Source organism: Felis catus, chromosome A3 (assembly GCF_018350175.1).
Source record: "Felis catus isolate Fca126 chromosome A3, F.catus_Fca126_mat1.0, whole genome shotgun sequence".
Taxonomy (NCBI): domain Eukaryota; kingdom Metazoa; phylum Chordata; class Mammalia; order Carnivora; family Felidae; genus Felis; species Felis catus.
In genome coordinates, this window is record NC_058370.1 from 23823762 (window position 1) to 23851024 (window position 27263).

At 37.8% G+C, this 27263-nt stretch overlaps 1 protein-coding gene across 5 annotated transcripts in view; it reads left to right on the forward strand.

Moving 5' to 3' along the window:
• The window catches only part of UQCC1 (ubiquinol-cytochrome c reductase complex assembly factor 1), a 101915-nt gene that overhangs the window by 17294 nt on the left and 57358 nt on the right, over window positions 1–27263 (forward strand). For 3 of the 5 annotated variants that reach the window (XM_045053706.1, XM_045053708.1, XM_006929820.4), the window contains exons 3-7: window positions 6929–7024; window positions 8492–8599; window positions 11397–11537; window positions 16598–16670; window positions 25109–25166. In XM_045053706.1, the coding sequence (XP_044909641.1) occupies window positions 6929–7024; window positions 8492–8599; window positions 11397–11537; window positions 16598–16670; window positions 25109–25166 (476 nt within the window). The remainder of the gene's footprint in view (window positions 1–6928; window positions 7025–8491; window positions 8600–11396; window positions 11538–16597; window positions 16671–25108; window positions 25167–27263) is intronic. The other 2 variants (XM_045053707.1, XM_045053709.1) reach the window with 2 other exon arrangements.

The following is a 27263-nucleotide window of genomic DNA, read 5'->3' on the forward strand; positions in this document are numbered from 1 at the left end:
CATTGTGTCATATTTTGGGGTGCCTGAGTGGCTCGGTTGATTAAGCGTCTGACTTTGGCTCAGGTCGTGATCTTAGAGTTCATGAGTTTGGGTCCCAAATTGGGCTTGCTGCTGTCAGCACAGAGCCCACTTTGGATCCTTTCTCCCCCCGCCTCTCTCTCTGCTCCTCCCTCGCTGTTTCTCTCTCTCTCTCTCTCTCTCTCTCAAAATAAATAAATAAACTTACAAAAACATTTTAAATTTCTGTCATATTTTGGTGAGTGTACTTAAAATTTTTTTTTATTTTGAAAAAATTTACACCTACAGAAAAGTTGTAAAAACAGTAGGGTTCCCAAATACCCTTTGTCTAGCTTTCTCTAATGTTAAGTGTCTTATATAATTATAGTGTAGTTATTGAAACCAGGAAATTAACATTGATATAATGCTATTAACTAATCTATGCAACTCAGTCCAATTTTACCAGTCTTTTCTACTAATGTCCTTTTTTTGGTTCTTCAATTGGGTTTCTTATAATTAGGTCATGCATTTTTGGCAAAAGTGATATTCCCTTCTTAGTGTAAAATATCCAGGGATATATAATGCCAGTGTGTCCTATTACTGGTGACATTGACTTTAATCACTTGATTATTAAATTGGTGCCTGTTAGGTTTCCCTACTATGAAGTTACTATCTTCCCTTTTGTAATTAGTAAGTACCATGTGACCAGATACTTAGAGACTATGCAGATATCTTGTTTCTCATCATACTTTTGCTCACTACTTTTAGCATCCATCAATAGTTCTTTTTTTGTTGTTGTTAAGATACATAACATTAATTAATTATTTTGAAAGTTGTAGTTTAAAAAAACCCACATAACATTAAATTTACTATGTTAACCATTTGAAGTATATAGTTTAGTAGTGTGAAGTATATTCACATTGTCATACAATAGATCTCTTGAATTTTTTCATCTTGCTGAACTGAAATTCTACACCTGTTACACACTAATTCCACCCCACCCTACCCTTAGCAACCACATTCTACTTTCTGTTTCTATGATTTTGACTATTTTAGATATTACATATGGGTGGAATCATATATTATTTGTCCTTTTGTGACTTATGTTGCTTAGCATAATGTCCTTAAGGTTCATCCATGTTGTAGTATGTGACAGGATTTCCTTCCTTTTTCAGGCTACATAATATTTCATTATATGTATATACCACATTTGCTTTGTCCATTTGGATGGATATTTGGGTTGCTTCCACATCTTGGCTATTGTGCATAATGCTGTATTAATATAGTGTGCAAATATCTCTTCAAGAGCCTGCTTTGAATTCTTTTGGATATATACCCAGAAGTGAGATTGCTGCATCATGTGGTAATTCTGTTGATGGTTCTTGACTGCAGTAATCATTACTCTGGTGTTTGTATAATGATTATTTTCTATTTCCATCATTACTACTATATTTATTGCTTGGAATTGTACTGTAAGGAAGAGGTGTCACTTCTCCATTTATTTATTCAACTATTTATATGAGTATGAGCTCATAGATATTTATTTCCTTCTATGAGTTATAATTTATTATGCCTATTATTTATTTTGTTGATCAGATTGTCCCAGGTTTGGCTGTTAGGAACTCCTTCAAGTTCCTTTTCTACATGCTTTCATTATTTTTGAACATTATTTCCTAGCACCACAAGATGTTTCAGGTTTATCTTGTATTTTCTTTGCTTTCGTCCTAGATTCAACAGTTTCTCCTAAGGAGCCCTGATTCCTTTAATTGGAGAATGATATTTGGAATGTTTAGAAATCTACATCTTTGTGCTAGGTGTGCATGAGCATATGTTATTGACCCCTATTTAGGTTTTTGAAAGCAGCTTGATGTAGGGGAAAAAAGATAGCTCTGAATATGTGTTTAATCCCTTAATGAACTTTACTTCTTTGGGCTTAAGTGTCCTCATTTCCAAAATAGGAAAAAATACTACCAACCTTGCAAAATTGTTGTGAGATGATGCAAGTAAAACATCAAGCATATACGTCCTGGGCATATAGGAGAGCTTCAATAAATTGTAACTGCTGTTTTGTTGCTATTTGTATGTTCATTGCTACTTGGGTAAATTTCATCCTTACTGTATATACTGAAACAAACAAACAAAAATATTGTCCTAAAACTACCTTAAGCAAGTTGCAAACTCTCCCTAGTTCTTAGTTTCCTCATCTGTGAAATGAAAAGTTTGGACTTAGATCTCAGATTTCTTCCAGCTCAAGTGTTGTTATTCTGAGTTACTCCTTAGTTCTTCAGTTGCTTTTTCTCCAAGCTAAACATTTTAGCCTTTCATTTTAATTCCTTTTAACCTTTCCACTAGGACCTTTTATTCATCTCTTTGATCACTCCTGTGGTTATTTTCTGGACTTCTCCGGATTGTCCTTCTATTTAAAAAAAAAGAAAAAAGAAAAAAATCTACCTAAGTTTTATTGAGTGCCGACTCTATGCCCAGAATGATATTGAGCAATGGGACAGAAAATAAAAGAGGTGTAAGGTAGACTGTGCCTTGGTAGAGCTTTTTAAAAGAACAGATACATACACCCACAATATTCAGTAATTGCTTGAGTCCTTCCCTCCTTTCCTTCCTTTTTTCTTTTTTCCCCTTCCTCTTCCCTTCCCTTCCCCCTTCCTCTTCCTTTCCTCCTTTCCCCTTCCCTTTCTCCTTTCCCCTTCCCCCTTTCCTACCCTTCCCTTCCCCCGTTCCTACCCTTCCCTTTCCCCTTCTCTCCCCTTGCCCCTTCCTTTCCCCCTTTCCTTCTCTTACCTTTCCCCTTCTCTCCCCTTTCCCTTTCCCTTCTCTCTTTCCTTTCTCCTTCTCTCCCCTTCCGCTCCCTCCTCTACCCTATCCCCTTCCTCCTTCCCTTCTCTTCCTCTTTCCCTTCTTTTCCCCCTTCCCTTCCCTTCTCCTTGCCCTCCTTCTCCTCCTCCCTTTCCCCTTCCCCTCCCCCTCTCCCTTCCTCTTTCAGATCAGGGAGGTCTCTACTTTTAGAATTTTTTGAAAACAAAAAATAAAAGTGAAATCTTATATTCATTTTAATGAGGGGCTGTCTGCAAAAGAGTATCATTGGAGTTGTCTGGAGCAGGTCTTTGCATTTATGTTATGCATTGTAGTTTGCTTATCTTTTTCACATTGTTTTATTTGGTTCTCAAAACAAATTTATGATAGGCAGAGCTGGGGCTTCTGACTCAGTGTTTTCTCTTCTACCATACTGTACTTTCTCAACTTTGTCTTCTCACTCACCTTCCCTATCCTGCCCACTTCTTTTTTTTTCTTAATTACTTTTTGATGTTTATTTATTTTAGACAGAGAGAGAGAGAGAGAGAGAGAGAGAGAGAGAGAGAGAGAGTGCATGGGGGAGGGGCAGAGAAAGAGGGAGACACAAAATCTGAAGCAGGCTCCAGGCTCTGAGCTGTCAGCACAGAGCCCGATGCGGGGCTCAAACCCACAAACCATGAGATCATGACCTGAGTCGAAGTCGGACACCCAACCTACTGAGCCACCCAGGTGCCCCCATATCCTGCCCACTTCTTAAGGCTTCTTTGTGAAGTCTTTTTGGATGACTCTAGGTAATTCTTTTCTCCCTCCAAATTTCTGTTGTTTACACTGTTCATTACATACCTTTAAGCATTTTTGTACATTTTATTGAAGTATAATAAAAATACAGAAAAAGGCATAAATCATAAGTGTACAGCTGAATTAATCATTATAAAGTGAGCTAACCAGCACCCAGATCAAGAAATAGAACCCAAGAAGCTCCTTGATCCCCCAGTCACCACCCATAACCAAGTTTAACCAGTCTTCACTTTGAATATCATAAAATAATTTTATCTTTTAAACATACAGTATATACTCTCTTGTGTTTGTCTGCTTTCATTCAACTTTGTTTTAGAAATTCATCAATATTGTTCTGTGTAGTTATAGTTTATTCATTCTCATTATTGTGTAGTATACTGTTATAAAAATATACCATGATTCATTTATCCATTTATCCATTGATGGGTACTTGGATTATTTCCAGTTTGGGCTATAATTAATAGTGCTGCTCTGAACATTCTTGTATATGTTTTTTTTTGTAAACACATTTCTGTTGGGCTGTATACTTAGAAGTTGAATTGCTGAGTTTTATAGAATGTGTATACATTCAGCTTCTTTGGCTACAGCCAAATAATTTTTCAGAGTGATTGTACCATTTTACACTTCCACCAGAAGTGTATGAGAGTTCTGGTTGCTCTGCAGCTTTGCTAACACTTCTGTGTGTGTGTGTGTGTGTGTGTGTGTGTGTGTGTGTGTGTGTATGATCTTTAACCATTTTAAAATATGGTACTTGGTTCTGTTTCTTGTGTAGTGAGTCTTCTTTCTTTTCTCCACAAGACTATGAATTCTTCGAGGATAGGGATTGTCTGTATTCTAAAACTGGACATAAAGACTGGCATATTGTGTGCATTTAATAAAGGTTGGGTGAGTGCAGCATGTATGCATGGCATGTATGTAGATAAGGACAAGAAGGAAATAAGAAATAACCATGTAAGTGGTTGAGTTTGTTCATTTAACACATGCTTGAGTGTTTCCCATATCTAACATGCTATACTTGATTCTGGTAATATACCTAGTTTCTACCAAAACTGTTTTTAGATAAAATGGTCAGAGAAGGCCTCTTTGAAAAAGTGACATTTGAATATTTCAGAGTAGTTTTTTCTTTTACAAAAGTTATTTATTGGTATATTTTCAATTTAAATAAAGGAAAAAATTGATGTCTTTAAAGGTCAAGGGAGTCTTTTTTGAGGGGCAAGTAAGTAAATGTGTGTGTTTATATATATGTGTAGGTATGGGGAAACTAGGTGGTGTCCTTGGTGTTAGGTACCTGGGTACTTCAGTAGTTCAAATAGTGTTAAATGTTAGCTCATGAATAATGGTCAGACAGAAATACAGCAGTTGGTGAGACAGTCACATAGGGAATCCATTGGTTACTCCTGGAGCTATATAATCTATATATAGGATCATGTAATCTAGTAGAAGAGAACTTGCTAGTTGTAATTGTTGTCAATTGTGTTCTTTGAACCTGTTTTAAGTGCTTTGTGTTCTAGGTGGACTGTTACGTTGATGTATGTGATGTAATGGGAGGTAGTCTGTATTTAGTCTGTTTTACAAAGCCTACTTAGTACCTATGAGTTAAAGCATAAGTATTCCTGGGACTGAACAGAAGAATCCTAACTAGTTTTTTAATATCTTTATTTGGAAAGAAAAGTAAATGGTAATTCTTGATTAGAAATTCCATCTTTCCCTCATTAGCATTAAAGAAAAAAATCATTTTCATTTCATGTGTCTCCTCTCTTCTTGGAGTAAACCAGAATTAAAGGGGTGACCCTCCTTCTGCTTCCTCTCACCCCTTTTTGGGTAAAGGTAATATAATAGTATTGAGATTTTGGAAACTATATTCCTAAATTCATCCATAATTCTAATTTAACAACATAACTCTTTCATTTCTGTATGTTTCTTTCTAGAGATGCCCATATACGTTCTTGTTTTTACCTGTAATTTTATACATATAAGTGTTTCCATGTTGTCAGAAATAATGAGCTTTAATGTAAACTATGGACTTTGGGTGATAATGATGTGTCAGGGTAGGTTCATCTGTTGTAACAAATGCACCACTGCTGGGAGATGGTGATAGTGGCAGATAAGTGTATAGAGAAGGGGTTTATGGGAGCTCTCTGTATTTCCTCCTCAATTTTTCTGTGAAGCTGAAGCTGTTTGAAAAAATAAAGTCTATTAAAAAATCTCAGTGACTAACCTGATTTTTCCATTGAATAATTTTACTGTAATTTAATTAACCATCTTATTGGAAACCTTATTGGACTCTCCCCCCCCCCCCCCGAGTTTTCACTCTTGTGAAAAATGCTACAGTGAGGCTCTCTTACTTGAAAATTTTTTCCCTTAGGAATTTATTTTCAAAGCTATGTTTATTAGTCTTGATTTTTAAAAAAATTTTTTAATGTTTATTTTATTTATTTTTGAGAGACAGAGAGAGACAGCATGAGCAGGAGAGGGCAGAGAGAGAGAGAGGGAGACCCAGAATATGAAGCAGGCTCCAGGCTCTGAGCTGTCAGCACAGAGCCTGACGCGGGGCTTGAACTCACAAGCCGTGAGATCGTGACCTGAGCCGAAGTCAGCCGCTCAACCGACTGAGCCACCCAGACGCCCCTATTAGTCTTGATTTTAATACCAACCTAATAGTGTTATGGTGATAATTAAATAAGGTAATACATGTAAGGCGCTTAGCATAGTACCTGGCACATGATAGTTGAAAATAATGGTTATTTTATTGCCAAAGTGCATTCAAATGCAATGTGAACATAAAAGGGAGGCAATTCTGATCTGAACAACAGTAATTTTGGTGATGATGGTGATGATGGAAGTTTCCACTATTAATTATTTTGTGAAAGGTACTTTACATGTGTTATCTTCTTTAATCCTCCCTACAACTGAGGTTCAGTAAGTTGCTCATGGCCACCCAGCTTGTAAGTGGCAGAAGCAGGTTTTAAACTTAAAATGGACTGTTAAGAGTCTTTTCCCCCCCATATTCCACACGGCTACTAATGTTTAGATAGGTATTTATTGCAATTCTGGTTCCTAGAATTGACTCAGATTTATTTAGTTCCAGGTTTCCAGGACAGAATCCTTTCATTTATTCATGTATCTAGGAGATGTTTATTGAGTATCTACCACGTATCAGATACCATTTTAGTGCCCATCTTGGATTCGTTTGGTGATCACATGACCAGGAGCTAGGTTAAACAAGGTTGGAAAGATACTATGGTCTTTACTTTGAAGTAGCTCTACTCAGATTAACTAAGTGAATGCTCTCTGTTGCTTACATCTGTTTTTTTTTAATCCCTAGTGGCCTCAGATAAGCCAGTCCCTAGCATGTGGTGGATCAGAACAGATTCCTGGGATAGATGTACAGTGGAATAGGAAGTATCATACCACAAATAAGGTGAGAATTATTAGTGCTTTCTACATTTATAGATTGTTTTCACACAGGTGTTCTTGTCTGAATCTCAGTAAAATTGTGAGCTGGATGAGGAAAGGAATTTTATTGAATGCAGAAAGTGAGGCTCAAGGAAGTGAACTGACTTGCCCAAGGTCACAAGGATAAGTGACAGACCAACTGAATATTTGATTGAACTGAAGACTTCTGATCCAGTGTCCTGTATTTCTTCCACTGTAGTGTCTTGCTTGGAAAACACTATTATTTTTTTAATTTTTAAAAAATGTTTACTTATTTTTGAGAGAGAGAGAGAGAGTGTGGGAGAGGCGCAAAGAGAGAGGGAGACACAGAATACAAAGCAGGCTCCAGGCTCTGAGCTGTCAGCCCAGAGCCCACGGTGGGGCTTAAACTCAAAAAACCATGAGATCATGACCTGAGCTGAAGTCAGATGCTTAACTGACTGAGCCTCTCAGGTGCCCCTGGAAAACACTTTAGAGAAGAAAGTTGTTGTGGATTTTTTATGCTAAAAATAAAATAATATTTAACTTTTGCGGAATTTCTTTCTTATTTTTTTTTTAGAATTTTAATTTATTTATTTTTAGAGAGAGCAGATGTTCACAAGCAGAGAAGAAGGTAGAGGGGGAGGGAGGGAGAGAGAGAGAGAAAGAGAGAGAGAAAGAAAGAAAGAAAGAAAGAAAGAAAGAAAGAAAGAAAGAAAGAAAGAAAGAAAGAAAGAAAAAATCTCAAGCAGACTTCATGTTCAGTGTGGAGCCCGACATGGGGCTCAATCCTGTGACCCTGGGATTATGACCTGAGCCAAAATCAAGAGTCAGATGCTCAACTAATTGAGCGAGCCACCCAGGTGCCCTCTGGAGAATTTCTTATTGATTATATAGCCTGCCTTCATTTGGAGAGGCTTAGCATTAGAATAAGTTTTTCTTGGAGTTTATTTGCAAACTATAAGACTCATATCTTCTATAGTTATTAATAAAATTTGTTATGCTAAAAAAATATGAGTTTAGAAACATTTATTCAGTGCTTGCTTTGGGTGACTATGATTTGAATGACTTTTGACTTTCAGACAGTAGTTCTCTTTCCTTTTCCTGTTATGTCAAAAACATACAACATTCTTCTCAGAATTCTTTGGGAGATGAGGGTCAAGATATCCTTTTAAAAGTATTCTTTTCCATAGAATTTTTATTCTGATAGCCCAAATCTATCATTTTCTAGACATGGGTTCATAGGCATATGGTCAGTGAGATGGCTCTGAAATTTCGAGGACACATATCAGATAGAATTCCAGATGTGTTTGCATTGAGTGATAAGATGCCCAGAAAAATGAGAATTAAAAATTCAAGGTGGAAAAAAAAATCTAAGCAATAAAAATGTGCTTAGGCCTAATGAGAAACAAAAGCATTCTTTTTAAAAAATTATTTTGCAACTAATTTTGTCCCCTTCTTTTTGATTAAATAGCTTTTTACTACCAAGGATTCCCCACAGCCTGTTGAGGAGAAAGTTGGTACCTTTACAAAAATAATAGAAGCCATGGGATTTACAGGACCTTTGAAATACAGTAAATGGGTAAAGTCTTTTTAAGTTCTTCTCATTTTCTTTTTGGGCTTTGTGCTTTCTGCTCCTCATAGAAGATTTTTTAAAGCTTCTGTTTTGCTTTTGTGAAATTCATATATTATTTTGAGAACTTGAAAATGTGTTGTCTCCCTCCACCTTCCCATTCTAAATCTGTGTAACATGTGGGGCTGAACTACGCCCTCATTCCTTTAGCCTGATTCCTTAAAAGTATCTCAGTGCAAGCTAAGACTGGGCTTTCCAGGATCTTGTTACATGATATGCCATACAAATGAGTTCTAAGGAAGTAGATGGGCCAAATGTTCTGAAGGGCAGCATTCTTAAGAAAATATTACTCTCTGATGAATCCATATTCATAAATCATTTTTTCACTAGGTCATTGTAGTGATTTTTGTTAAAATTTTATTAATAAGCATGTTTTAAATTAACTAGTCAATTCTGCAATTTATTGTAATTCTTATGGAGGGTTATTTGCTAGCTGTATCATTCCTAGTCAAGCCTTGGCCTAGCATGTTATCTGTTTTATAGTAATTGCTATATATGAATGAATATCTTCTCTGCATCAGGTCCATATTGCCCGTGGGTTTTTATAACAGTGCCTCTAACTAATTAAAATAATAAAACATTAATCATTGAGTTTTTCTCAGCCCAGTTATCTCCTGATGCTGGTATTTCTCTCTATTTTTATAGCAGAATGCCTTTTAATGCTTTTCAAGGGTTGTTAGAATGTTGGATAAGCCTAATCAGTCATAAATTCTGTATTAATCAAAAGCAAATCAATGCAAAGCAGTAAGGAGGGCTTTTCTAGAAAACATAGCTTTGCCCTAAATGATCAAATAATGACAGTTATACCATTCTAACAGGGTGAATTCAAATTAGAATTTGAATTTTATTACAGACTTTACTTGTAGTTTCTTCTTGGAATGTCTGGCTCTCTTCCTAACAGTTCTCATTGCAGCAAGTATAGGCTTCTCTCTGTATCTCCTTTTTACATAAATTCTGAAAAGCAAATCGTGATTCCACAAGCATATTAAAAAAATTTTTTTTAAGTTTATTTATTTATTTTTGAGAGAGGCAGAGACAGCACAGGTGGGGAAGGGCAGATAGAGAGGGAAAGAGGGAACCCTAGGCAGGCTGTGCATTGCCAGTGCAGAGCCCAGTGTGGGGCTCGAACCCATGAAACCACGAGATTATGACCTGAGCTGAAACCAAGAGTCAGATGCTCAACCGGTGCCCCAAGCATTTTGTTTTTAAGGGGCTTTGAAAAGTATAGAAGATAACGCACATCAGGCACCTAGGTAGCTCAGTCGGTTAAGTGTCCAACCTCGGCTCAGGTCATGATCTTGTGGTTTGTGAGTTTGAGCCCCCCCCCTCCCCCCACACACACCGGGCTCTGTACAGACAGCTCAGAGCCCAGAGCCTGCTTCGGATTCTGTGTCTCCCTCTCTCTGCCCTCTCCTACTCGTGCTCTTGCCTCTCCCTGTCTCTCTCAAAAATAAATAAACATCAAAAAAAATTAGAAAAAAAGGTAATGATGATGTTCTTGAGACCCTAAGACTATGAAGTGCTTTCTTAATCATCAGTGAAATATTAATTATATTCATTAAAGTTATCTTTTTTACATCTTAATTTTTTGGCAAATGATAATCATTGGTATATTTGGTAATGTTTTTAATAAGAATCTTTTCCCTTATTAAAAAATGTTTGTGATTATGGCATTTGGATTTAAAAGCTAGTGTATTTTGTTTGAAAGTTAGAAATTAATTAAAAGAGAAGGGAAATGAGAGCAGAAAGAAAGAAAAAAAAGGGAAAAATTTACTGTTTTATTTATTTCTTGATGGTTGAATTCCACTTGGTTGCTACCATTGCTTTGTCTAGTCTGTTTTTTTATGATTCCAGAGGGAAAGTTGGCTACCATTTGAAGGATTACTAAATCATCAGGAAAATTTCTTCACTGTTGTAGTTTAAGTTAGCCTTTGATTTTTGTTGGTTCCTTTGTGACCTCAACAAAGTGCTTAATATTTGCATTTTAAAGTCTTTTGTGATGTGGTAGTGTCTACTTTCTGTAACTTTTATTTTTTTTAGTTTGTGATAGAAACATCAAAGTATGACATTCTAATAAAATATAGATGGGAAAACATAGGTATAACTTTCCATTTTGAGAGATTGCAAGCCCTTTTCAGCAAATGTTGACTCAGAAATCTATGGCTAGACCCTTGGATTGGATTGCCCTGGAAAGATTCTTTGAGTTTTGTGTTTTCGTATGTCTTTCATTAGGGAGAAAAATATCTGCTTGACAGCAATATCAACTGTCTTTCCTCCATTTTTTTTTCCGTAACATTTAAAAAAAAAAAATTTTTTTTTTTTTTAACGTTTCTTTATTTTTGAGACAGAGACAGAGCATGAACGGGGGAGGGTCAGAAGGAGGGAGACACAGAATCTGAAACAGGCTCCAGGCTCTGAGCTGTCAGCACAGAGCCCCACGCGGAGCTCGAACTCACGGACTGTGAGATCATGACCTGAGCCGAAGTCGGCCGCTTAACCGACTGAGCCACCCAGGCGCCCCTTCCGTAACATTTTCATGTGTAGTTTCATTTTTCTTCTAGATTCATATTTAGGAATTTAAATGTAGCTTTTCCTTACCTATTTGTCCTAAAATAAACACTCTTTCCCATTATCTTTATGTGGCAGTATCAGATAAAACAAGGACAATGTTTATCAGGTTCAGCCACATGCCATAGAATAGGCAGTTTCCAGATTAACATAAAACCAAAAAATTCTTTCTGTTCAGGACACTGACAAACTGGAATGTACTCAGAAGTGGGCGGTGAGTTTTGTGAACGCTTCAGAAAGTGTGTTGAATGAAGAGTGGTTGAAAGAAATAGGAATGCTTAACCTGGAAAAGAGAAGACATGATGACGGTTCTTCTCAGGTATTTGTAAAGAGAGAGAGAGAGAGAGAGAGAGAGAGAGAGAGAGAGAGAGACTTAATCTAACTAAGGTATTCCAGTGGGCAGTGGATGTTTCATTAATGTTACATGAAGCAGATTTACATTCAACAAAACAAAAATCTAACAACAAGAATTGTCCTTTCGGGGGATAGGTAACCTCACAAGGTCATTGGACTTTTAACAGTGGCCCAGATGGTTGACTGTGAAACAAGAATGTTGTAGAAAGAATTCCAGTATGAAATAGAAGGTTCAAATGACTTCAAAGCCCCTCCAACTCACACAGCTGTTAGTGCAAACTTTTTACTACATTCATTTTTCATCTTGTAAGATGGTATGAGATGCCTCAGTCAGTGGGAAAGCTGATTTGCATTTCTTAAAGCTGTCTTAGGTGCTTGTGTTTTCATCAGGTACACTGATGAGGTCTTCCAAAGTTAGAATGAAATAAACATGAAGTCATCTGAGAGCCAGAACAATCTGTATTAACAGGATGGAATTTAGTCTGACCTACCTCTTTAACTTAAATTACTGTGTGAATCTTGAAGAAATCCTTTCCCCAAGTTATTTCCAGTCCCTCTGTGATGGTCTTAGGGGACTTGCTTTAGACATTTGTCCAGGCTAATGGCTCACCCAAGTATAAAGGTTTGGCTTCACTGCAGGAAAAGCGAGGAACTATAAAATGCTCCTGATTGCCATATTATGAGCGCTGTGTAAATGCACTGGCCAATCTGCTGAGGTCTTCATTATTTGTGATGAAGGCTTTCTTCATGAACATGTGAGAAAACCTTCTCAAGGGATGACTTGGGTCTTGGTGGCAAATCTGCCTTTCCTCAGGCAGAATAATTAATTATGAACTTAGAGGACTTTCTGTATAAGAATCTGAAGGAAAATGCGGAGTTAAAAATCAAGAAATAGACCATTAGGAATTTTACTTAAAATTGTAAATGTGTTGATATTTATATACCAGTACCCATATTTGACAGATATTAATTTTTACCATATTTGCCTTAGTTTTGTTTTTTCCAAGATAAAATTTTACAGAAAAAACTCCAGCCCATTTCTCCTTTCTTCCCTTCCATTTCTTCCCTTCTTTCTCCACCGAGATAACTACTGTTCTAAAGTTGGTTTTTGTCATCCTCTTGTAAAATTCTGTTCTTTTGCCACTCATATATTATCCATAAACAACATATATACTATTATTTTGTGTTCATATATAAACTATATAAGTGGTATCTTTTCAACCTGTTTTTATTAGTAAACATGTTTTTGAGTGGAGACCTGATTTTTGTCATTTCAACTGCTGATTAGCTTCACACTGTATAATGAAACTACAGCTTAACTATTCCTCTACTAAAGACACTTGTTTTAGGCTTTTCATAGTAATAGTACCATTTAAATTGTGCAGGAGTTTCTTGAGAAAGAGAAATAGAATTATTGGGTACTAGTGTATGAACATTTTTAACAGTATTTTTTTTTAAGATTTTATTTTTAAGTAATCTGTACACCCAACTCACAACCCCAAGATCAAGAGTCGCATGCTGCACTGATTTAGCCAGCTAGGTGCGCCATTAACTTATATTTATCAGCTGTTAAATTATACTTATCAGTTGTTATATCAGTTTATATATCTGTAAGTAGGATTTAAATGTTCGATACCATTTCCATCGCTTGATACAGTCAAGCTGTTTAATGTTTACAAATTAGATGGTGTGAAATGGTATATTTTAATTTAATTTGCATTCCTTTGGTTACCAGTAAAGTTGTATGTCTTCTCTTATGTTTATAGGCAAAAAAAAAAAAAAAAAAATTATAAATGTGTCTGTAGTCGAAGTAGGCCATAAGTTTCATGAAAGCAGGAGTTTTTGACTTCTTTGTTCACTTCTGTATTCCCAATATCCAAATCCATGTCAGGCACTGAGTTGGGTACTCAATAAATTATTTGTTGACTGAAGTGAAGAGCTAACAGATACCTTAAATGCTCTGTCTTGAGAATGGAAATAGGCCCTTCAAAGCCAAAGGATTAGGATGATCATATTAGGATATCATTAGTTTAATGATGGTATAGACCAGTACTTCCCAAAATGTGTTCTGTGTCAAATATTCCCAAGAGCTGCAGATGTTAGCAAAGGTGAATAGGCTTCTTTTTTAGCCTGCTGATATGGTGAATTACATTGATTGCTTTGTGAATGTTGGATCAGCTTTGCGTTCCAGGGATATATCCCAGCTGGTCGTGATTTATTGCCCTTTTGAAATATTGCTGGATTAGGGTGCCTGGGTGGCTCAGTTGGTTGAGTGTCCTATACTAGATTTCAGCTCAGGTCATGATCCCAAGGTTGTGGGATTGAGCCCTGCATTGGGCTCTGTGTTGAACGTGGAGCCTACTTAAGATTCTCTCTTTTCCTCTGCCCCTCTCCCCTGTTCATACTTTCTCACTCTCTCTCTCTCTCTCTCTCTCTCTCTCTCTCTCTCTCCATCTCTGTCTCTCTCTCTCTCTTTCTCTCAAAAAGTATATTGCTGGATTTGGGGTACCTGGCTGGCTAAGTTGGTAGAGCATGCACCTCTTGATTTTGGGGTTGAGTTTGAACCCCATGTTGGGTGTAGAGATACTTAAAAATAAGAAATCTTAAGAAAATATTGCTGGATTTGATTTGTTAATATTTTGCCAAGGATTTTTACATCTATGTTCATGAAGGCTATGGTTCTATAATTTTATTTTCTACTGATGACTTTGGTTTTGATTTCAGGGTAATCTTGGCGTTATAGAAGAGCTAGAAAGTATTCTTCCCTCCTGTTTTCTGGAAGAGTTTATGTAGATTTAGTATCTTTTTTTTTTTTTTTAATGTTTATTTTTGAGAGAGAGAGAGAGAGACAGAGTGTGAGCTGTGGAGGGGCAGAGAGAGAGGGAGACACAGAATCTGAAGCAGACTCCAGGCTGTGAGCTGTTAGCACAGAGCCTGACATGGTGCTCAAACTCACAAACTGTGAGATCATGACCTGAGCCGAAGTCAGACGCCCAACCGACTGAGCCACCCAGGCACCCCTCTTTTAAAAAAAAAATTTTTTTTTATGTTTATTTATTTGGAGAGAGAGACAGAGTGCAAGCAGGGGAGGGCAGAGAGAGAGGGAGACACAGAATCTGAAGCAGGCTCTGGGCTCTGTTGTGGGGCTCGAACTCTCGGGAACCTCGAAATCATGACCTGAGCTGAAGTTGGACGCTTAACCGACTGAGCCACCCAGGTGCCCCTCCTTTCTGATTCTTGATACTGCTAATTTTTATCTTTTCTGTTTTTTCTTGTCTTGATCGGTTCTACTAATGTTTTGTCAATTTTATTGATATTTTCAAGGAACCAGCTTTGGCTTCTTTGATTTTCTGTGCTATTTTTCTGTTTCCAATTTTATTGGTCTCTGATCTTTATTATATCTTTCTTTTTGCTTGCTTTTAGGTTTAATTTGCTTTTCTTTTTTAGTTTCTTACCATGGGTTTGTTTAAATTGGCTTCTAATGCTGATTTATTCCCCATGTAGGTATGTCTTTTCCAGTTGTTATATGTTTATTCTGTTTCCCCCATGTGAGCTTTACTCTGAAAGCCTTAAAAACATGACAGATATCAAATTAGCAAAGAAAAAAAAATCTTAATTATAATTTGAGACATAATCCTTCTTTAATTTATTTGAGGTATTTCTGCCCATCAGAGACACTGTTGTTTTGACTCTAGATTGTATAGATAAATATGACCATTATATGGTATTGGGTATAGTATATTTTTGGTGACTTTGAACCTTAAAAACATAGCTTTACTAAAATTCTAGATTGTTTTGTCTTCATTTGCTATTTCATTCTCAGTTTGTGTAGATTATTTTAGTCTGCATATTTGCGTTTGTAATTCTCTGTCATTTTAAGAAAAAATAAGTTTCTGTAAGCCTTTTGTGGATGGGGTAATTTATTTAATTCACAGTCCTTAGAAATACTTCCTTACTTGAGCACTGAGTTGGTCTTCAGGCCTACAATTCACCTCATAAAATAATGTATTTTTCACTTTTAGATTTATTTTTATGAAGGCATAATGTACATACAGTAAAATATACAAATCTTAAGTATATAACTCAGTGACTAAATTAAAACCACCACTCAGATCAAGATTCTAAGAGAATTTGGGGCACCTGTGTAGCTCAGTTGGTTAAGCATGACTCTTGATTTCAGCTCAAGTCATGGTCTCGTGGTTTGTGAGGTCAAGCTCTTCATCCGGCTGTCTGCTGTCGGCTCGGAGCTTGCTTCAGATCCTCTGTCCTCTCTCTCTCTCTCTCTGCCCCTCTCCTGCTTGTGCTGCTTGTGCTCTCTTTGTCTCTCAAAAATAAATAAACATTAAAAAACATTTTTTTTTAAAGGTACTAAGAGAGTTCTTAGTGCTTTGGGGAACAGCAAACAGTTGATCCTTTTACTGTATTTATTTTACATTCATTAAAAACCCTTATTTGTAAGCACAGTCTTCTTAATCAGCAAACTATAAAACTAGGGAAAATATAGAAAAAAATGACCCCTTCCCCAAGGCATAAAAAAAAAAAACTTTTACAGAATGGATAGTAGTGCTTCTGAGGAAAGATTGAAGGATTGAGAGTTTTTGTTTTGTTTTTGTTTGTTTGCTTATTTGTTTGGCTTGTTTGATTTTGGTCAGAAGAATGGGTAATTTTTTAAAGTAAAGGGTTTCAGATTATAAAGAGTTAATGTGAATGATGCTGAACAGTGGTATAGAGGCTCAAATGTGATGAAATGAGTTGAATTAAAGGAAAGATTTCATTTAAATATTGGAAAAACCTTTTTGACATTTTGATGCTAAATCATAAATATAAAAATTGTTTTAAGTCTGTGAATGGTTGGCTTTAAGAAAAAGAAATAATTGATGTTGGTTAAGCTGTTAAATCTGCCTAGTGACAGGTTTGGACTCATTATTCTAGTTAGACAAATATAAGATTTTGTGACCTACATCTAATAGCATTAGAATATCCACTTGGTCATATCTTGAGTTTGGTTTTATTTTTTTTGTCTAGAAGATTAAGATTGCGGCCCTGCGCATGTATACTAGCTGTGTGGAGAAAACTGACTTCGAGGAATTCTTTCTAAGTAAGTTACTGTTTTTGATAGTTCTGAAAAGGAAAATGAATCTACTTTTCATGGGGTGCCTGGCTGGCTCAGTTGGTAGAGCATGTGACTTTTGGTCGTGAGCCCCAAATTGGGTGTAGAGATGACTTAAAAATAAAATCTTTAAGAAAAAAAGATTCTACTTTTCATTTTTATGACTGTTAATATCTTCGTGGAATAGGTTTTGAGTCATTGGTGAAGCAGTTTTTTCTGCATAAAGTATTAATAAAAGCTGTTTATTTTTCTCTTTTAATAGAATAAACAAAGGCCAAAAGAACCCTATAGATTAGACATTTTAACAAGTTTGAAAAAAAAAGAAACCTAAAAATTTGTCCACTACTTTGACATTTTTCTACACATGTATCTTTTTACGTATGAGTAGTCATAGTAAAACAAATCCTGTTCTACGTTCTGGATGTTTTACTTAGCATTTTGACATGAAATGAGCTTTCTGCCAATCATTGCTCTTTTATTTCTAGTTTTTAATTGTTTTGGTTAATCCTGGCATATGCCTAATGATTTTTTTTTTCTTTCTGTTGAAGGATGATTAGGTCAAAAGGTACATATAATTTTATTATTTATATCCCATTGATAAATTGCTTTCCAGGGCACCTGGGTGGCTCAGTCAGTTAAGCATCTAACTCTTGATTTTGGCTCAGGTCATGATCCCAGGGTTGTGGGATCAAGCCCCGTGTTGGGCTCCATGCTGAGTGTGGAGCCTGCATGAGATTCTCTCTCCTCTCTCTCTGTCTCTCTCGATCTCTTTCGCTTTCTCTCTCTCTCTCTCTCTCTCTCTCTCTCTCTCCCTCTGCCCTTCTCCCCTGCTTGCACTCTCTTTCTTAAAATTAAAAAAAAAAAAAAAAAAAGAAAACTTGCTTTCCCAAAGAGTTTTACTGGTTTAGATCACCATTAGCAGTTGATTATATCAATACAGTATTCATTTTGATGCTGTAAACTGTTTAGTTATTAAGTTTAGTTAAAGCAGATACTTATAAAGTAATTGGGAAAGTTTAAGCTGTTTCCAGTCCTACAGATTTTGGAAAGAAATGTGTATGTGCTGTGTACATAACCACCATTATCCTGCAAGCCACAAACACCTACTTGATATTTTTCACAGACAGCAATTGTTCATATATAATTATGTTAATAACAAGGAAGATAGGTAGATGCCGTTTTGATTATTTAATAACTATTTTGGATTTTTAAAACCAAATGCAAGTTGTTTTGGTGATTTTTACAATTTCAGCAGATTGATGTTAATATTAGAAACTTAAAATACCCTACTGAGTTGCAATCCTGATTTAGTGTCTACCTTCTGTTTTTTATTTATTATAGTGACAAAGCTTCCCTGCTTCTTTTTAATCTCTAAAAATTTCTCATTTGGGGAGAGTTTAGTCTGAAAGGAGAAAATATTTTCTCTGCTTGATGAAGAAACTATTGATATTAGAAGTTGGATTTTTCAATACTTCTTTAAAGTTTATTTATTTTGAAAGAGATAGCACGAGTGGGGGAGGGGCAGAGAGAGTTGGGGAGAGAGAAAGAATCCCAAGTAGGCTCTGCACTGTCAACACAGAGCCCGATACAGGGCTTGAACTCATGAAACTGTGAGATCATGACCTGAGCCAAAACTGAATTGGATGTTTAACCAACTGAGACACCCAGGTGTCCCTGGATTTTTCTTAAGTGGTTTTTGGAATACATGTCCCCAATTATTTTTCATCAGATCTTATTTTTTTTAAATGTTTGTTTATTTTTGAGAGAGAGAGAGACAGAGACAGAGACAGAGAGACAAGAGCCTGAGCAGAAAAGGGGCAGAGAGAGAGGGAGACACAGAATCTGAAGCAGGCTTCAGGGCACAGAGCCTGACGTGGAGCTAGAACCCACAAACTGAGAACATGACCTGAGCCAAAGTCGGATGGTTAACCAACAGCCACCCAGGCGCCACTCATCAGATCTTTTTTCTCTTTCTTTCTTTCTTTCTTTCTTTCTTTCTTTCTTTCTTTCTTTCTTTCTTTCTTTCTTTCTATTTATTTATAACTGTTTAGTTTTAGAGAGAACGTGCATGCACAAACGGAGGGGTAGAGAGAGAGAAGGAGAGAATCCCAAGCAGGCCCTATGCTGTTAGCACAGAGCCCAACATGGGGCTTGATCCCATGAACTGTGAAACATGACCTGAGGCAAAACCAAGAGTCAGACACTGAACCAACTGAGCCACCCAAACACCCCTCATCAGATCTTTTTAAAACCTCATCCTCAGATATCTATTTAATATTTGATTTCATAAGTAACTCATAAATTATTTATAACTATTTTTTTTTTAATTTTTTTTTTTTTCAACATTTATTTATTTTTGGGACAGAGAGAGACAGAGCATGAACGGGGGAGGGGCAGAGAGAGAGGGAGACACAGAATCGGAGACAGGCTCCAGGCTCTGAGCCATCAGCCCAGAGCCCGACGCGGGGCTCGAACTCACGGACCGTGAGATCGTGACCTGGCTGAAGTCGGACGCTTAACCGACTGCGCCACCCAGGCGCCCCAATTTATAACTATTTTGAAAGGATGTTTACTTGCTATCTGTTTTAGCCAGTCTTCATTATTGAAGATCCTTGAGTTAATATTATAGATTGCATAATGAGATTATTATTAGATATTTAAGGTAACATATTATGTTCCTATTTATAATCTGTTGTAAACTATAAAAATGAAAGTTTATAAAAATTATTACCATTATATTTTAATAATTCGCATTTACATGATATACTTTTACATTTGTCTCATTTAGAAGTTACAAAGCCTTGTAGGATAGGAAAGGCTTGTATTATTTTTTATTTTCTTTTCAGAAACAGTTGAAACTTAAAGAGACTACATGATTTCCCAAAATTGCCTAGCTAAGGCTTGATCCTGTGTTGTCTAGGTTAAAGGCCAGAAATTTTTCCACTGTAACATACTGCCTGTAACATACTGCCTATGAATAAATGTAATTGTAAATTATAAACTGTAATCCATCTTAATATTTTTGTATTTTATTGTTTTTAAATGAGAACTCCTCCTTTTGGTTAAAGGCCAGAAATTTTTCCACTGTAACATACTGCCTGTAACATACTGCCTATGAATAAATGTAATTGTAAATTATAAACTGTAATCCATCTTAATATTTTTGTATTTTATTGTTTTTAAATGAGAACTCCTCTAGGAGATATTCTATTAGTATTGTAAACTGATGTTTATATGTATTAGAGGACAAACGCTTCATTGAGCTTTGTTCTAGCTTTGCCTTTTGAATGTTACCTGGGGAGGCAGTACATTTTTTCAGTGACACCCCACTTACTTAAGTTTTTTGCTTGTTTGTTTTTGTTTTTTTTTGTTTTATTTTTTATTTTTGTTTTTTTTTAAAGTAGGCTCGCTGCCCAATGTGGGGCTTGAATTCATGACCCTGGATCAAGAGTCAGATGTTCTACTGACTGAGCCAGCCAGGTGCCCCTTGCTTAAGGTTTTTTTGGACTCAGTTTGAGAATTGCTTTTTTCTTTTTTTCATTATTATTATTAAAGAAATTTTTTTAAATGTTTAAAATGCAGATGTTTAAATGTTTAAATGCAGAATCTGAAGCAGGCTCCAGGCTCTGAGCTGTCAGCAACAAAGCCCGATGTGGAGCTCAAACTCATGGACTGCAAGATCATGACCTGAGCCAAAGTCGGACACTTAAACTGACTGAGCCACCCAGGCACCCATTCATTATTATTTTTAATGTTTTATGTATTTTTGAGGGTGGAGGGAAGTGAGGGGTGGAGAGAGAGGGAGGCCCAGAATCTGAAGCAGGTTCCAGGCTCCCAGCTGTCAGCACAGCACAGCACAGCACAGCACAACCCCTGATGTGGGGCTCAAACTTATGAACTGTGAGATCATGATGTGAGCTGAAGTCAGACACTTAACAGACTGAGCCACCCAGGTGCCCTGAGAGTTGCCTTTTAGACTTACAGCTTGTTCATTTGTATTATGCTCCATTGTGGTCCATCTTTGTAATTTATGGGTAGGTTAAATTTTAAAATCAAACCATAGTGGTTCCAAACTGTGGTAAGTGAATAAAAAAGGGATCCAATCTGGTAAATACCATTTGGAGGCAGATAAATATCTATGAAACAATGAGACTGACTTTCTTGCATCTTCTTTTTAAAAAACAATTTTTTTTTAATGTTTATTTATTTTTGAGAGAGAGAGAGAGTGAGAGAGATAGAGCACCAGCAGGGGAGGGGTAGAGAGAGACAGAGACACAGAATCTGAAGCAGGATCCAGGCTCCAAGCTGTCAGCACAGAGCCTGATGTGGGACTCGAACTCACAAACCATGAGATTATGGCCTGAGCCAAAGTCGGACACTTAACTGACTGAGCCACCCAGGTGCCCCTTGCATCTTCTATTTTTAATTTGTTTTAATGTTTATTTTTTTTTCAACGTTTTTTTTTTATTTTTTTTTATTTTTGGGACAGAGAGAGACAGAGCATGAACGGGGGAGGGGCAGAGAGAGAGGGAGACACAGAATCGGAAACAGGCTCCAGGCTCTGAGCCATCAGCCCAGAGCCTGACGCGGGGCTCGAACTCACGGACCGCGAGATCGTGACCTGGCTGAAGTCGGACGCTTAACCGACTGCGCCACCCAGGCGCCCCTTAATGTTTATTTTTGAGAGAGAGAGAGAGAGATAGAACACGAGCAGGGAGGGGCAGAGAGAGAGGGAGACACAGAATCCAAAGCAGGCTCCAGGCTCTGAGCTGTCAGCACAGAGCCTGAAGCGGGGCTCGAACTCACAAACCGTGAGATCATGACCTGAGCCGAAGTCGGACGCTTAACCGACTGAGCCACCCAGGTGCTCCCACCCTTGCATCTTCTAAAGAAAGATTCTAAAGAGTAGGCCAGATAGGTTTGGGGTAAAGGAAGAGAATATATATATTGGTTCCAAGATTACACCTGTATTATTATTTATTTATTTATTTATTTATTTATTTATTTATTTATTTATTTTTAACATTATTTATTTTTGAGAGACACAGAGAGACAGAGCATGAATGGGGAAGGGGCAGAGAGAGGGAGACACAGAATCTGAAACAGGCTCCAGGCTCTGAGCTGTCAGCACAGAGCCCGATGCAGGGCTCAACTCACGAACTGTGAAATCCCGACCTGAGCCGAAGTCGGACGCTCAACGGACTGAGCCACCCAGGCACCTCCAAGATTACACCTTTAAAATGGCTGTTGCTCTCTTGGACTTTTGGTATTTAAGGACTTGACTTTTTAGAGTCCTGAGCATTCAGTAATTTTTTAAAAGGATAGAGAGGCTTAGGTAGCTCAACACTATCATCCTCACTCTTCCAACAAAAGCGAAGCCAGTGTTAATTCATGAAGATTGTATAAGAATGAGTTGTTCACTAACAGTGTGCTTGTGAATAAACAATAGGCCTATAATAGCCTAGTGGGTAGGCCCCAAGTTATAGACTCTCTGTCATCTCAGAGCCAAGGTGTTCAAAGGTCTTGATCCAGAGGCCTACACATTGGGGGTTCTGACTGGTGAGATAACCTTAACAGCCAGCCACCTGTTGTTTTCAAGATGTTCTGATGGTGTATATCATTTGTGACATAAATGAGCATACCCTCTGTGAGCATACAGTGGTTTGCTAACTGGTCTTCTGGAGATCAGTACTGTTATGAAGAGCACTTTGGAGCAGAGGGGGCCAATCAGTAAAGTTTAATTCCATACTGCCTGAAAACTGCTTTGTTTTTAGCTCTTAAAAGACTTACTACCTTGGAGAGGAGGCTCCTTAATGAGTAAGTTCTGAGTCAGTGATTGAGGTTCATCATTTTATTGACACAGTCTTAAATAGTGACCTATTTAAGATATTTTAAACCCTAGTGTTTAAATAATTCACTGAGAAACAACCATAGTGAATATTTATTGAGTATGTATTCACTATTAACCATTTTGCTAAACGTTTTACAGGCCTTATCTCATTTAGTCCTCACAAATCCCTATAAGGTAGGTTCTCTTGTTCTCCCCGTTTTTACAGAGAAGACAGCTGAGGCACAGAGAAGGCTAAATAACTTTACCCAGAGTCAAATAGCAAGTAAGAGGTAGAGTCAAGGTTTTGAATCAGGAGGTCTGACCCTAAAACCTGCATTAAACAAACAACTGTGTTAATACTGCCACTCCATAACAGCAATGAATTATTTAATTTTATCCAACTTGGTAGTGAGGAAGAAAGTACATAGCCTCAGAAAATAATGCACTGAGTGTATATTGTTGCAAGAGTGTGATCATGGCAGAAGACAGTAATAGATTTTAGCTTTGAAGTGTTTAAACATAGTTCATTGAGCTAAAGATCTGCTGTGCTTTTGTGTTGCTCATGCTCAGACATTTAGTGGTCTTGTTTTTTAGGGCTTTACTCTGGGTTTCTGTTCTGACCCCAGTGGATACAGGGAGTCAATATGCAGCTCTTTTCCCATCCTCAGCCCTGAGCCGACCCCCAGAATGGAAAATTGTGACCCAAGTCCAGCTGCTGGCCTGTCTTTGCTTTCCAGCCCAAGAACTGATTCCCTCTCTGAGAAAATTGGAAAGGCTCCTGGAGGCTGCTGAGAAACTTTGATGTAGAGGTAGCAATTGAACAGATTGTCCTTTAGAAGCAGCCAAATTTCATTTTCCAGATTGAAAGACAGACTTCCAAGAAAACTTTTCTTTTTAATGTTTTGTTCTAGCATCCAAAAAAGACCCAACTTCAGATCTGGGCTTGAGAGTTTCTCATGGCTATTCTTGTTCTAGGTGGAGGGTGGTTGGCCCACTCTCAGATGGCATGTATCTTAATAGCTGTATGGTTGGCCAGGCCAGCCTTCACCTCCCTCCTGCTGGGTTCCAAGAGGAAGTCCACTTGACAACTGCTGGGCACCTCCCAGTACACTCACCAGAGTATTTTGGTGTCACTTTGTGACGGACTTGGACTTAAACTCCTGCCCAACCGCGAGCTTGTTAATATTGTGGCTGCCCTCAAGTTACTTAGCCTTTTTGAGCCTCTAAATGAGTGTTATAATACCTCCCTTCAGGGTGAAAGTGAGGATTAAGTGAGAAAATTATTGACATGACTAGCAGTGGACCTGGCAGGAAGTATGGGCCCTTAGTGAATGTTAGGTTCTGATTATAGTGTTAGAGAAGCAGTTAGTGATTAAGAACATGGTGCCTGGAATCAAGCAGATCTGAGTTTGATCCCAGGTGTTTCATTTCATGGCTGTGTGACCTTAGGCAGTTGTCATGATCTCTAGGAGTCCATTTTCTCACCTGTCAAATGAGGGTAATATTAATACCCACCTCATAGGCCTGGTAGGATTCATTGAGCTTATGCCTGTAAGCACCAATTATAATGTCACACATAGTAAGCCTATAAGGAATTACTGCTCTTTATTATTACTGGCGGTGTTAGTGTCCCTCACAGAGGTCCTACCCTGTGTTTTCTCTCTGAATGGCCCCTTTGTGTTATCATTTAGTACGTTGTATACTTCATTGTTTGCTGCAAGGCAGTATATATCCCTTTTATCTTGAGTCATTTCTCCAAAGGACTGATTGTACCCGAAGGGCCTGCATTTCCCACTGTTACTCATTTTCTTTGTCCTCTTGCTTTTGCTTTTCTCCCTGTCATGTAACAGGGTGGGCACATTCAGCATTCAGTGGAGGACCCCTCATCTAGCCAGGGGCATTTCCTAGAGATCTGAGAATTGAGAGGTTTGGATGGCTAAGCACTGACCTGAGTTTTGGTAACTTAAAGCCCAGTTTTATCATTCCTACAGGTTGATGAATGGCCTTTCATTAGATATAATCTGCTTTTTTATTCAACTACAGCTCCCTACAGCCCCATTTCTTTCTCCTGGTCATTTATTTTGGACGAGTCATTCAGCATTCCCATGTTCCTAGTACACTGGGTCACCTTAAGGAAGACAGGAAAAAGAAACTAGAACTTAGACTTAGCAGAGCTCAAGTAAAAAAAGCCTGTACTTAATTCGGGTAGGCAAAGTAGTGTCTTCCTAGCTTTCCAGAAGAATTTGAGACCAGGAAGGGAAAATAACATGTAAGTTGGAAGGAACCATAGAGATCATCTAGGCCACATTATACAAAGTGAGAAAACAGCCTCTGAGAAGAAAAGTGATTTGCCCAAGGCCACACAGCAAAGTGGTAACAGGGCTGGAACTAGAGGGCTGGTTGTCTGACTGCATTCAATACTCTTTCAACTCGTAGTCTTATTCTGTGGTTCTCCTGGCCCTCTCTATGGTAGTATAATCACAGAGCACTATAACTGCCATATATTTAGTTGAACAGATTCCTACCAATATTTAAAATATAGGCGATATTTCTCCTCTGAACCCTCACGTATTTATACTTTATTATTATTTTCTAGGGTGTCAGATGCCTGATACATTCAATTCATGGTTTCTTATAACTCTGCTTCACGTCTGGTAAGTGAGCAATTTAAGTGAAGTCACCAAATTTTTTTTTTTTTTTAAACACTGCTGACTTGTAAGGTATAGCCTTCAGCAGGGCTGAATATATGAAATGGCAGTTGTTCAGGCATTAAAAACTGTTCCTTTCATTTTAATAACTAATGTCTTAAAGCACATTTTTACTAAAGGTCAAAGCATAGTCCCAGAAAGAACCTAATATTTGTAGGCTTTTCTCAAAGAACACCTACCCCAGTGAACAATGCTATCAGTATCTCTTAGAGACTCTATGAGCTTGGATGGAAAGTTCTCTCCCTTGGCTGTTTTAGGAAAGTTCACATTTACGTAAAAGTGGTTTGAATTGTGAGAATCCGTGGTCATTTTCATTGCTGGTCATCAGAAACTTATAACAAATTATAGCACTGACATTTACGCCTGTACCTCTAAAATGTGCATACAGGTTAGATTCGTGCCAGGTTTGTTGCGTGTAAAAATATTTAACACCTTAAACAGTATATTTTTTCTTCAGCTGCAAATTAAGTAGCCAAAAAAATCAATTTTTCATCTAATGTTACACAGTATTAAAGGTCAGAAGGATATAGGAGAGACGTTGAAGTGGGGGCTGGGGAATGCATTTATTGAACTGCCAGATCTCAGGAAAGTAAATTCTGGAGAACTAAGTTTACTACTTTGACCATAGTGAGTATCTGAGGAACGTGGGGAATGGTTGCCCTGTCAAAAGGACCCTTGTTTGAGACTGCCTTCAGCTGAGCTTTGCATCACAGAACTGACTACTATATAAAGACTTTTTGGTTTTGATCACCTCTGAAATATTTCTCCTGAACTCACATAGTCACTGAGATTGGCTAAGGGGCATAAGGTGGCAATTTATTTTATGTTATTTTTTTTCTAAGCGAGTACTTCATTGAGTGCACACTATGTCCTGGGCAGTTTGCTGGGAACTAGCTGTGGTTCTCAAGAAGCCCACAGTCTAGTGAGGGAGATAAGACATTTAATTTTTTTCTTTTTCAAAATTTTATTTATTTATTTTGAGAGAGAGAGAGCACGTGCGCATGCAAGCACGGGGAGGGGCAGAGAAAGAAGGAGAGAGAGAATTCCAAGCAGGCTTTGCACTTTGAGCGCAGAGCCTGACGTGGGGCTCAATCCCATGCACCATGAGATCATGACCCGAGCTGAAATCAAGAGTCAGATGTTCAACTGACTGAGCCACCCAGGAGCCTCAGGAGAGAAGATATTTAAAATAGTCCGTGACAAATCGGAGAATGGCTAAGTTCTGTAATAAATCTGAGTAAGTAGTGCCCATGGGATCACAGAGGAGGCTGCAACTATCAAAACCATTACTAGTTCTGCCTCTTCTTTGAAATGTACCATGTCTATTAGTCACATAGCTGTGAAGGCAAACTACCTTCTGTCTGAATGGTGAAGGTTAGGAAAAGGCTTAGGGAGGGCAGCTGGGTATACTGAGAGGAAAACTACTTTTTCAAGAGGAGAGGACTGCAGAAGTGGCACTGTAGAATTACTCACTGGAAGGGTGGGAGGGTTCAGAAGAGGCGAGGCTATTCCCAGAGGAGCTCAAAGATAATATTCAGAGCTTGTATGAAAGGCTCTTTATTGCCTATATAACTAGAGGTATCAGAGTGTTAGAGGGAGTGGATGGCAAAATCAAATATATAATCCCTGTGACCACATCCCAAGGTCAATCCCTAATAGTAGCCAGGAGAACCTTGAAACTACTTACAGTTCTCTCAAGATAGCCATCGTTTCCAGACATGCTTGCTGTGTCTTCCTTGCTGAGGTTGGTTTCATTTCTCAGAGGAATGGGGAGTACTACTATTACCAGTTAAGTAGCGGGAGGGAAGCTGTCTGCTTCAAATCTACATTTGGTCTCCCCTCCACCCTTTCTCTTTAGTTCTCACGATCTGCAGTCTTCAGTGGAATGAATCAGTAGCTTTCCAGTTTGAATCAACAAACTTTTATTGGGGACCTACTGTGTGTTAAGGACTGTGGGGCTTTGGAGAGATGGGTATGACATGATGTGCATTGTCTAGCGGATAACAGGCAGGAAGTATACTTTATGGCAACCTTTCCCACTGA